At 42.8% G+C, this 13,092-nt stretch overlaps 1 protein-coding gene across 2 annotated transcripts in view; it reads right to left on the minus strand.

Annotated features, from left to right (window-relative positions):
- Positions 1-991: 991 nt before the first annotated feature.
- The window catches only part of LOC132124868 (contactin-1a-like), a 49,647-nt gene continuing 37,546 nt past the window's right edge, over positions 992-13,092 (minus strand). For both annotated transcript variants that reach the window (XM_059536011.1, XM_059536012.1), the window contains exons 11-24: positions 12,193-12,313; positions 11,934-12,084; positions 11,723-11,850; positions 11,467-11,639; positions 10,942-11,077; positions 10,688-10,849; positions 9,908-10,057; positions 8,822-8,892; positions 8,373-8,607; positions 8,193-8,296; positions 5,624-5,813; positions 5,376-5,494; positions 4,049-4,202; positions 992-2,628 (exon numbers count right to left, since the gene is read on the minus strand). In XM_059536011.1, the coding sequence (XP_059391994.1) occupies positions 2,552-2,628; positions 4,049-4,202; positions 5,376-5,494; positions 5,624-5,813; positions 8,193-8,296; positions 8,373-8,607; positions 8,822-8,892; positions 9,908-10,057; positions 10,688-10,849; positions 10,942-11,077; positions 11,467-11,639; positions 11,723-11,850; positions 11,934-12,084; positions 12,193-12,313 (1,971 nt within the window). In that variant the 3' untranslated portion in view covers positions 992-2,551. The remainder of the gene's footprint in view (positions 2,629-4,048; positions 4,203-5,375; positions 5,495-5,623; positions 5,814-8,192; positions 8,297-8,372; positions 8,608-8,821; positions 8,893-9,907; positions 10,058-10,687; positions 10,850-10,941; positions 11,078-11,466; positions 11,640-11,722; positions 11,851-11,933; positions 12,085-12,192; positions 12,314-13,092) is intronic.

Raw genomic sequence — 13,092 nt, forward strand, 5'->3', positions numbered from 1 at the left:
TGTGCACTCAACTCTCAATCCAGCTGTTGCCAACTGCCAGTTTACCGCGCGTCCTACTCTTCACCATAGCTGACCCAGCTGCAGCTTACACCTGCATGGAAGTTTCTAGTGATTCTGAAGACCTTGATTAGCTGGACCAAGTGTGTCTGATTAGGGTTGGGGCTAAACTATGCAGAGCTGTGACTTGAGTCCAGTGACCTAGAATATCAAAATCAATAGAGGGATGAAAGACAGCGGAGGAAACAGATGATTCTTCTGCACAATCTGACTTTGCTGCAGCCTGGAATTGAACTACTGGTTTCGTCTGGTCAGAGGAGAACTGGCCCCCCAACTGAGCCTGGTTTCTCCCAAGGTTTTTTTCTCCATTCTGTCACCGATGGAGTTTCGGTTCCTTGCCGCTGTCGCCTCTGGCTTGCTTAGTTGTGGTCACTTCATCTACAGCGATATCGTTGACTTGATTGCAAATAAATGCACAGACACTATTTAACTGAACAGAGATGACATCACTGAATTCAATGATGAACTGCCTTTAACTATCATTTTGCATTATTGACACACTGTTTTCCTAATGAATGTTGTTCAGTTGCTTTGACGCAATATATTTTGTTTAAAGCGCTATATGAATAAAGGTGACTTGACTTGACTAATTTGTAGTTTTTAAAGCAGGTCAAAAATTGTTTCTGAACTTCTACACACAAATTGTTCTTTTAATGTTTTCAAGTTCCATATTTCTTCAGATATCTTCCATTTAATCTCACTCTCTTTCACAAAGATAAGCCTCTGTTTATAGTTTTATTATAGTTTGGATTCATAACCATGAGATCTATTTTAGTCTGGTATTCATTTTCTCACACAGTTTCTATCTCTAATGCTAAATATTTGTAAATGTATCATCTAGAATACTGTTGGAAATATAAAGATGATGATGAAAGAGACATGAAGCAGACGTGAAGAATCAACGAGAGCCAGAAACACACAGCAGACGAGTTAGTTTGGTCTCTATAAAGTTTAATTGAAGACTGAGATGAATGAAGCAGGTAATAACTGACAGATTAGTCCAGAGTCGGACCTATCGTTGAACTGAACCAGCGAGTATGACGATCAGTCCATTCAATCCCATCATGCATCTGGCCTCTGAATAACTGCAGGCCGCTAAAGCTCAAGGCATTCATGCATTTGGCAAAACTCTCTCACACAGATGAACATCAGGAGCAAAAGCACTTAGTGGTGGTTTAAATGAGGAGGAGAAACTTCAGCTCAATCACATCAAATCACTGCTATGCTTCATTACAAACAATCTGACCCTGATGGAGTTTCTCAAAGATGAGTAAAACTTTCAAATCCTGATCAATAAAACAATCTACAGATCATCAGATGAATGGCAGATCATATGATCTATTTATAAACATACAGATTCATGAGTTAACAGAATATAAATCATATATTCGAGCAAACACTCCACTATGGAAGTCACAGAAATGGATGAAACTGTCTGAATATCATCATTTAAAGTTAGCAACTGCGACAAACATTATTATGGAAATAAAAACTTTAAATGACATTCAGCACAAATCACCTGCCAATGACACACAGATCTGAATTATACAGTCAAACCAAAACCAGTTTTGTGCTCAAGAATCATTAGTTATGTGGCTATTAATGAATGTAATTAGTGTTTATGAAACTTTCACCATGTAACTCAATCTGATGCATTAATAACTCAATGAATCTGTGTTCACCAGTGCTGGCTAGATTACTTACAAACTCTAGTCTGTTACGGATTACAAAACTGTAGCAGTAATGTAATCTAACTACAAGTACTAAATGAAATCTGATTACGTAATCTAGATTATATGTAATCAGTCACTACCCAGCACTGGTGTTCACTAGACACATTCAGTGTGAAATCACATTAAATCGCACTAAAACTCAAATGCTTTCGCTGTATTTGTTTGTTTATCAGCTGATCATATTTCATAACATTTCTGAGACTGAAGCTTGTAAATGAACACAAACCCAAACACAAACATCCGTTTCATTCAGCCGCTGATGTTCCTCACATGAACCCAATACAGATATTCAAATTATATCCTCATTTTAAAACAAAACTCTATCACTGATATGCTAATACAAAAAGCAATGTTGAATAGACAGATATCTTATAGATTATTGCATATATAATAATCCTCTATAAGTGAATGAATGCTGAATGGAGTCGAATGTGAATTGTTGGTTTGCTTTGACTGTATCCGTCCACAGAAATAAGAGAAAGCCACTGATCTGACAATGATATAAAGACAAACATGAGACGCTGATGTGTCAGCAAAAGACACAGGAAGTCTCAAAGCAGCACTTCCTGTTTCTGCTCCGTGTGGACCAATCAGCGCTCAGTAAGAGATCAGACTGTGAGATGTTGTAAGGCATATTGAACTGTTCAGACATTAAACACACGCTCTGTCCTGAATGTCCAGTCAGAGCCTCATGGACTCTGAATAGTGGTTGGTTTTCTCCTGTGAGAGTTCAGCTTCATTAAATCAGAATTAAACTACATTCAGAGAATCAAACCCAACAGAACCGAGAGGAGCAGCCAGAAGAAGCCGAGAGATGGAGACGCCAGACCGGCCGCACCTGCAAAAACATCACAAAACTCTTATTTTACACACTGACACACCATAAGTGGCTTTAGTAATACATTTTGGCTTGATCAATTTGGATCTGAAAGACACGTAACTCAGTAATTTATCGATATGATGGCACTGACGGACGCCATCGATTGAGAACAAAACTTGAACTTAATTAAGCTAAATGATGCACTATTGTCTTTGAATAAAGCACTGTCAAGATGACTTGACTTGACTTTGTGTTTTTGTCATTACTCTGAACCAAAAGAAACAAAACTTGTGTTTTGGCCAAGCTGTTCAGACATTAAAGGTAAAAATGTCAATTACTCATATCTCTTGACCAGTAGTTGGCGCTGTGCTGAAACTGCTCATGAATCCTCAGGTCTTGGTAAATATAGCATGTACCAAATTTGGTGTGACTACAATAAAGTGTTGTGGAGATATAGCCTCATGTCCATTTGGGCGTCCTCTTTGCCAAATGTATTGATGCGCTATAAGAGAAGAACTGGGTCTGTCAAAAATCTGGTGAAATTCAGACTTACTGTCTAAGATGAGTTAGAAAACCTGGAGTTTCTAACCCTCAGGCTTGAGAAGTTATTAGCATAAACATGAGTGCAACTTTGAGATGGTGGTGGCACTAAAGGGTTTGAGTTAGAGACTCCAGATTTACTGTGGTTAATGTTGATACTGTCCACTATCTGTGTGCCAGACTTCATAACTACTGCAAACACTTTTATGGGCTCCCACAGACTTCCAGAGAGAAATTAAGAAAATGAACGACTGCATATGGAGCACTAAATACCTCAAAAACTGCTTCTGATTTTCCTCATTTGTAAGTTACTTTGCATAAATAGCATCTGCAAAATGAATAACCAGAAATTTGTCTAGTGGAATATTGTGTTTGAAAGTCTGTTTTAATTTCTATTTTAAATTTAGCTTTATTTGTAATAATTTGTTTATATGTATTGTATTGTCATATCATTGTTATTTATTATTATTTGTGTATTATTTGCAAGAAAAATACTTAAAAGGACAATAACATATAAACAAATCTTAATGTTAATATTATAATAGCCATGTTAAAGTATTGAAGTCACAATACTTTAAATAATCAAACATCTACTTTATTGCTATCTGAACTATTGCTGATCGTGTGGTTATTTGTATTGCATGTTGTACCAGGATTAAACCCAAACATCATCTGAAGTCACGTGATCTGTGTGTTTTCCTGAGAGATGTCTCCATCTACTGGTCATTCATGAGTATATCATGACAGTGCATCTCATCATTATTGGCTTCATGTGAGCAGCGTTTGCACTGATAAAATCATCTGCCTCAATACATATATAAATAGAATGACAAACTGCTTATGAATTTCCTTATTTGTAAGTCATTGTGAAAAAGCACTAATGTAGATGTGTTTTTACCTGCGATGCGCACTTGTGCGACAGCTCCGTCTCCTCCCTCGCTGTACGCACGCACCTCCACCAGGTAATCACCCTTCTTCATGGGAAGATCGATGGACTGCTTCACTGTGGTGTACAGCGAACCGCTGGGCTGCCCCTCCGGCCTGTACAGGACCTGAGTGAGAACAGCACCACATCAAGAACTGACAGAGCCCACCAGATTTACACACAACCCACACATTTCTATAACACAAGAAAGGAGGATTCAGTGAAAATAATGCTATACCAGGAACAGAAAATAACTTTTCCATTAAGGAGCGATATTTACCCCCTTAAACTTGAAGGCATTTGTACCTTCATAAGGTCAAAATCCTTCATCTTACTCTATATATGCAGTTGGAATGTTAAGCCACTGAAACCAGTCAGATTAAATCGATATGAACAACATCCAGCTATGCACTGCAGAAGTGGCACAGAAGCTGCATCAGATGTGCATTTAGATTGATTTACTGTTTAATGCAGCTCAGAGATGCAATGAATGCATTTACACTGCAGTTACAATCGCATGTATAACGTTATCAGATTAATGTTTTGAGTCCAAAATATACTGAATATAGAACTATGAAATTATACCACCACATATGAAAATATAACCACCACTTAGTGTTGGCAAATCACACAGTATCTTTGATGTAAATCCCTGATTTACTAATTTAACAGAGTCATTTAAGAATGAAGCACGTGCTTATTCTGCCATAAAATAGATATGATAAATATAGTAAGAGTAATACTGTGTACTAGTATGGAGTTTAGTTGGAAAAACAGCATGGTAGACATGGTATCCAAAGTGATCTACGCCCAGATAATCATATTCTACTATATTATCCTTGTGGATGTGCACTGTATATATTGATTTCTGATGACAACATGGGGTCAAAGGTCAAACGACAGCGGCTGGATGTGGACAGGCTGATAATATCAGTTAAATCACTACAGGACTGAATGAATACATCTATTTTTTTCTCTTTGTATCTTGAAGCACACATTGACTCAATAATCACTCACACACTCACACATCCAGAGGATGTTAATCATCTCTAATTGCTGTGAATCAGCTGCCAGCACTAATTAAACATCATTAAGCTCATCATGTCTTTTGACATGACACACGCAGCAGCAGAGAGACACAGAAACTCATCCAAAACTTCAGCTCATATTTAATGAGCTATTCATATGCATGTTACATTTTAACTCCATGAATCCAGTAAGACAAGCACACTTAATCAAATGCAGAGACACTGGTCAGCAGGTAAAGGGTTAACCCTTCAGTTTTCGGTGTTTATCTGACCTTATACCCCTCCACCGTCGACTCGTTGGCCAGCGGCTCCACCTGCTCCCAGGCGATGTTGATGTTCGTGCCGCTGTAGCTCAACTTCGTGCCGATGATTTTAGGAGGCCGACTAGGAGCTGAGAAAAACACAATCAGATCAGAAAATAACAGTAACATAAATAACAATTAATTGTTGTATTCTTTTCTCCTCACACAGTAAAATGCATCCTAAAATCTCTAGTTCCTCTGGCTCCTGTGAGACTCACGTGCTCTCCTGGTGTGGATCTTGCGGCGCTGGCTGGATGGTCCGTATCCAGCACCATTGTACGCCCGCACCTCGATCAGGTAATGTGAGCTGGGCTTCATGTTGTCCAGACGCGTGTGGTTTTCTCCACTGGACACCAGAACACGCTGCGCAGACGCCTCGTTCTCCACCGACTCCCTCCAGTACCGGACCTGAGAGACCACAGCCCACAAACTAACATACTACCACAGTTTTAGTTTTATTTTTAAATAAAAATTTGTCTTTTGGGTTGATTTTTTTTTGTAATTTTGTTGTTTTATATTTTTTTATTAATTTACATTTTATTTAAATGTTAGTTGAAGGTCTGATGTGACTGGCTGGTTCTGAGGTTAGTCTGATGTGATTGGCTGGTTCTGAGGTTCTGAGGTCAGTCTCGTGTGATTGGCTGGTTCTAAGGAAGGTCTGATGTGACTGGCTGGTTCTTAGGTCAGTCTGATGTGACTGGCTGGTTCTGAGGTCAGTCTGGTGTGATTGGCTGGTTCTGAGGTTAGTGTGATGTGACTGGCTGGTTCTTAGGTCAGTCTGATGTGACTGGCTGGTTCTGAGGTTAGTGTGATGTGATTGGCTGGTTCTGAGGTCAGTCTGGTGTGATTGGCTGGTTCTGAGGTTAGTGTGATGTGATTGGCTGGTTCTGAGGTCAGTCTGGTGTGATTGGCTGGTTCTGAGGTTAGTGTGATGTGATTGGCTGTTTCTGAGGTCAGTCTGGTGTGATTGGCTGGTTCTGAGGTCAGTCTGGTGTGATTGGCTGGTTCTGAGGTCAGTCTGGTGCGATTGGATGGTTCTGAGGTTAGTCTGGTGCGATTGGATGGTTCTGAGGTCAGTGTGGTGTGATTGGATGGTTCTGAGGTCAGTCTGGTGTGATTGGATGGTTCTGAGGTTAGTCTGGTGCGATTGGATGGTTCTGAGGTCAGTGTGGTGTGATTGGATGGTTCTGAGGGCAGTCTGGTGCGATTGGTTGGTTCTGAGGTTAGTCTGGTGCGATTGGATGGTTCTGAGGTCAGTCTGGTGTGATTGGCTGGTTCTGAGGTCAGTCTGGTGTGATTGGCTGGTTCTGAGGTCAGTCTGGTGTGATTGGATGGTTCTGAGGTTAGTCTGGTGCAATTGGTTGGTTCTGAGGTCAGTCTGATGCGATTGGCTGGTTCTGAGGTCAGTCTGATGCGATTGGCTGGTTCTGAGGTCAGTCTGGTGCGATTGGCTGGTTCTGAGGTCAGTCTGGTGTGATTGGCTGGTTCTGAGGGCAGTCTGGTGCGATTGGTTGGTTCTGAGGTCAGTCTGATGCGATTGGCTGGTTCTGAGGTCAGTGTGGTGTGATTGGCTGGTTCTGAGGTCAGTCTGGTGCGATTGGTTGGTTCTGAGGTTAGTCTGGTGCGATTGGATGGTTCTGAGGTCAGTGTGGTGTGATTGGATGGTTCTGAGGGCAGTCTGGTGCGATTGGTTGGTTCTGAGGTTAGTCTGGTGCGATTGGATGGTTCTGAGGTCAGTCTGGTGTGATTGGCTGGTTCTGAGGTCAGTCTGGTGTGATTGGATGGTTCTGAGGTTAGTCTGGTGCGATTGGATGGTTCTGAGGTCAGTGTGGTGTGATTGGATGGTTCTGAGGGCAGTCTGGTGCGATTGGTTGGTTCTGAGGTTAGTCTGGTGCGATTGGATGGTTCTGAGGTCAGTCTGGTGTGATTGGCTGGTTCTGAGGTCAGTCTGGTGTGATTGGCTGGTTCTGAGGTCAGTCTGGTGTGATTGGATGGTTCTGAGGTTAGTCTGGTGCAATTGGTTGGTTCTGAGGTCAGTCTGATGCGATTGGCTGGTTCTGAGGTCAGTCTGATGCGATTGGCTGGTTCTGAGGTCAGTCTGGTGCGATTGGCTGGTTCTGAGGTCAGTCTGGTGTGATTGGCTGGTTCTGAGGGCAGTCTGGTGCGATTGGTTGGTTCTGAGGTCAGTCTGATGCGATTGGCTGGTTCTGAGGTCAGTGTGGTGTGATTGGCTGGTTCTGAGGTCAGTCTGGTGCGATTGGTTGGTTCTGAGGTTAGTCTGGTGCGATTGGCTGGTTCTGAGGTCAGTGTGGTGTGATTGGCTGGTTCTGAGGTCAGTGTGGTGTGATTGGCTGGTTCTGAGGTCAGTCTGGTGCGATTGGTTGGTTCTGAGGTTAGTCTGGTGCGATTGGCTGGTTCTGAGGTCAGTGTGGTGTGATTGGCTGGTTCTGAGGTCAGTCTGGTGCGATTGGGTGGTTCTGAGGTCAGTCTGGTGCGATTGGTTGGTTCTGAGGGCAGTCTGGTGCGATTGGCTGGTTCTGAGGTCAGTCTGATGCGATTGGCTGGTTCTGAGGTCAGTGTGGTGTGATTGGCTGGTTCTGAGGGCAGTCTGGTGCGATTGGTTGGTTCTGAGGTCAGTCTGGTGCGATTGGTTGGTTCTGAGGTCAGTCTGGTGCGATTGGTTGGTTCTGAGGTCAGTCTGGTGCGATTGGCTGGTTCTGAGGTCAGTCTGATGCGATTGGCTGGTTCTGAGGTCAGTCTGGTGTGATTGGCTGGTTCTGAGGTTACCTGGTATCCTTCAACCGTCTGCAGCTGTAGAGGTATCCAGGACACGACAGCTTCTGTGGCGGACAGCGTCCTCGCCTCGATGATGCTGGGAGCTTCTGCAGGAACTGAGATGGAAACACATCAGTGAGATCACTAGTTCAGGTGGTTTAATCTGAAAATCTGCAGCGGTGCGTCCCTCACCGTCCTGAGAGGAGTAGATGAAGGTGCTGACACTGAACGGCCCTTCACCCTGACTGTTGAAGGCCTTCATCTTCACCTCAAACCTGGTGGACGGGGGGATTTTTGGGTCTTTGTGGACATACTTTCGGGCCTGTGGATCTGTCACCGTCACCCTCATCCACTCGGGGTCGTTATGAGGCTTGAAGGCGATGATGTAGCCAAAATTACTGCCGTAGTAGTACTGTAGCTGGACCGGCTGTAGACACAAACCACATCAAAACAGTTCTTGGTTTTGACCAAAGCAAATAGATAAAGTGCAATAAAATAAACACTTAAATGTGCAGTTTAGATCACTCTGAAATTGAAACTGAAAGAGAGAATTGCATCTTGCTGGTGTTTGGAGTGTGATTGTTCTGATGACTAGAATATAGATGTCACTGTTCTTAATGTGAGAAACGTGAGCACTGTACCGTCCATGTGATGGTGAGCTCACGACTGGCTTCTCCTCCTCCAGTGATGTCTGACGGAGACACTACCGGCCCTACAGAGAGACATTACAGTAGTTATACACGCTAAGGCATTGCTATGCTATTACAGGTACTATGGTGTTCTAGATGATTGTAGTGGTTTCCCAGAATGCTGCTGGAGAACTAACACACTGCTGTTTAATACTTAGTGTTAGTGGTTTAATCAGATCACTATCAGCAATAGGTCTACTGACGATTGACGTAACATAAAAAAATAGCCTGCACATTTTGATTCAAGCTCCATTTAGACCTCAGACTTCTGATCATTTTCAACTAAGGGAAAGGAAATGGATGGGATGGGATGTAACATTTGTCAAATATCTTTTACTTTGGGTTTGTGCTCTGCATTTCACCCATCCAAGTGCACACACACAGCAGTAACCGTTATTACCATGTTTTTACTACATTTAGCCCCCTTTTTACTAATTAAAAATCTAAGAAAGTCTTTAGAATTTCATATCATACATGAATTACTCATGAAAACCAGTGTGATTCATTTCAGTATTCATGATAACTTTATCTGAATATATCATTATATGAAACGTGTAAGAACAAACAATCTGAGAATTACCAGTAAATTGGAATTAACAGAACTGATTTATTTATTTTAACTTGTAACCCAAAATAGTCCAGATTTATGAAACCTACTGTATATTTTTGTAATACAACAGCATCAATATTATGCTGGAATGCTTTAAAATAAAATATATTCCTTTCATTCTCATAACCCTTGATTTTACCATAGAAAGGTTCTCAGTAGTCCTTGCTGCAGAGTAAAGTGAGGGGCTTCTCTAATTCATCAAATTCAGACTTTTTTGTCTCTTAACTTTTGCTCTGCACCCGCTGGGCTGTATTTAATTGTTATCTAAGTTATATCTAGTGTGTTTACAGTGTGTTGTTTATTAGCAGAATTTAGCCCTAAAAGTGTGAGATGTGCTAACGAGCGTAAATATATTTTACAAAAGTATTTTTGAGACATCTATTTTTTTATCATAAAAATAAATCCCCAGAAGGACAGAAGGAGCTCACTGGTTTCTCTGGTGGTGATTCTGGGCGAGGGGTCACTGGGGGGTCCGGTGCCCAGTGTGTTGGTGGCGATGACCCTGAACTCATACTCTGTCCAGGGCGTCAGATTGACCACGCTGACCATGTCTGCAGATCCCTCAACATCCACTGGAGCTGAAGACACACAGACTCAGTGATACTGGTGTAGATCTAAACTCCTGCTGTAGTCAAGCCACACTTTATTAACAGATGATCATCAGATCAAATGATCCCCTCAAATATGCAGAAAAGTATATTACTATATTACAGTTATTTCAACTGCTTACATTCTCAAAACTTTGCCTCTTTTTTTTGCCTCATTTTTTTTTTAAACTTTACACACACATACAAGAACTGCACTCACTAAATATAAAATGCCTCACACATCTCTTATAAAATAAAGCACTGCATTCAAAATATCACAAACACCTCTCAAAAGCAAACATTTGTCTCACGTTGCAAACATCTTTGCCATAACACGATACTTTGGATACATCACATGCACACAGTTATTCATAACCTGAAGCTCACTTGTGTTTGTGAATACAGTATATTACACAGAGCCAGAGAGAAGAGACACATCAGTCTTGTGTAGCTGTGTAGATGTGTGTTTACAGGTCTGATCTCAAGCATGACTGGCTGGTGTTAATTAAGCACCTGTGGGGAGTCAGTGTGTTACAGTACTACAAGTGAAGATTGGTGTGTCAGCAGTGTAATTAGACACACTGATGTATTGTCCTACAGTGAATGTGGTGTTGTACTCACAGGTGGAGGCGTCTCTCCAGTCCTGCTGCGCTCGCACGTCTCTGTACTGGACGCTGTATTTGGAGATGGGACTCAAGTTATCTGTCCCGTGACTCCAGGTGACCCTCACACTGCTGGTCATCACCTCGTCCACACGCACACCTACAGGAGGACCAGGAGGACCTGAGGATGAGGAGACACAGGTACATCAGCAGCGGCGTCACTCACAGCTCACAGAGACTGAGGTTTATCTGAAGATGAGAAGTGTGTCTGACCTCTGACCAGCAGCTGCGCGGAGGCCGTGATGTTGTCCACCGGCGTCTGTGCTGTACAGCTGTAACGTCCTGCGTGTCTCAGCTGTGTGTTACTGATCAACAGCTCTGAGCTCGACGTCCCATCCTGATTAACATCCTGAGCAACAATCAGCTCAATTACTACACTAGCACAACACACAAGACACACCATCAGCAATAAGTAATGATAACTATAGCCCTGCAGTTAGGGTTAGTCATTTAGATGATGCTTTTATCCAAATAAGAACAACAGAAGCAATAACTCTTTACTGTTATACAGTAGTCTCATTATACTTATTGTATTTACATTACAGTTTTCATAAGTAGCATTACGGTTACCTTTCATAGTTATCATAGTAATCATTTATAGTTGTCATTATAGTTATTGTTTTTGGTGTTAAGGCATCCACAATGGTATTATTAAAGAAGAGTGTTGATTCATTAACACTGAATGAATAATGATCAGATGTTTGTCATCAGTATTAAACAGCTGAAGCCTGAACTGACCATTTTGTGCTCGTAGTGCTCTCTGTCTCGTTCGAAGTCGATGAGGTGTGTGTCGAGGGACCAGATGAAGCTGAGGTCGAGGCTGGGGTCATGTGATGCAGCGCACTGCATCCTGGTACTCTGGCCCACACTGATGTCAGCGCTGGACGGGGCCAGAGAGATCTTCGTGGCGTCTGAGGAGAGAGACACTCGTTATCCTCTGAATCTCACTTCTGCTGAGGACCATCGGTCCATCGGTTCTGTTTGTGTGTCGTACCGGTGACTGACAGAGATCCGCTGCTGTTCGCTCGGCCGCGCTCGTTCTCTGCTGAACAGGTGTATTCACCTTCGTCTGTTCTGGTGATGTTCAGCAGCACTAGACTCCCGTCCGGCCGAATGAAGATCCTGCAACCGTGAAAGACAGACTGAGTGTGACTGGCTCTGGAGAGAGCATGGACGCGTGAGATGACCTCTGCGTGACCTCTGACCTGCTGGAGTTGTGCAGGAGCTCGCTTCCTTTGCTCCAGGAGATGCTCGGCCGGGGCGCTGCTCGGGGTTTGCAGTCAATCACCACGCGCCCGTTTTTGGCCCCCAGAAGTTTGGGTTTCACTGGGTTCCTCTCAAACGAAGGAGCGCCGGCTGGAAAACAACACATTCAATGGAAGAACTAGCTGTGTTCCTCAAGATCTTCAACCCTGTGAGACCATGTTTTACAGCTAGTATTGATACCAAACCATGATTCCTCACCGAACACCCGCAGCTCGGCGTTGGCGTATATCGTGCCGTGATGGTTCTCAGCGATACACTGATACATCCCCGAATCATCAAACGTCAGGTCTGTGAAACGCAACTCATGGTTCTTGGCGTACTGATGAAAGAGAACAGATTCATCCGTCAGAACCCAAGACTGCTTTCATCAGATATCATCCACAGTCATATTTCTACCAGTGATGCACGGGTTGATCCAAAATGAGCGGGTGCCTGCGGTCACCCACGGTTACGAGTCATCCAAAAATATTTGTAATGATATTCGGGTCGCGGACGGTCGGGTCGTTAGAATTAAAGATGCCAATTAAACCTTTGTAATTTATATAATACTAGACACAATTTTTAAATACATAGGCCTACACTTTATTGGCTGAATAACTGGCGCGAATATAGTGACCACCTGTCCCGCTTTACACTGTACTGTACAGCAATTTTACCCTTTGTCTCACCACACGTAAACTGAGCATATGTTCTGCTTTTGACCCTGCCTAATAAATACACGGGTACGTCCATAGGCGTACTGTTAACTTATGTCCAATAGTTCAGAGGAGAGCAATAAAAGCGTTAGTCGATAGGCTGAGTCGTACGTCAATCAAAATGTTGACTGGTGCACAAACGCCTCCTCAACGGCTCCTCAAAACCTATACTTGAACAATCTCAAATTGGAGAGCGCACGCACTGTTTGGCACTTTTAATAGCGACACTGTTATGTAACCAGAAGCATGATGGGAAGGCCTTGCTCCAAGCGGGGAAACAGCCAGCGGTCCGGCCGCTCACAACACACTCCTTCATTACACTGACCTGTGCATCTGTTTACAAGCACTGCTGAGTGGAGGAGTCTGCTAATGCATTTTAACTGAGTGGGACAATGTTTGCTAT

Source organism: Carassius carassius, chromosome 43 (assembly GCF_963082965.1).
Source record: "Carassius carassius chromosome 43, fCarCar2.1, whole genome shotgun sequence".
In the NCBI taxonomy this organism is placed as follows: domain Eukaryota; kingdom Metazoa; phylum Chordata; class Actinopteri; order Cypriniformes; family Cyprinidae; genus Carassius; species Carassius carassius.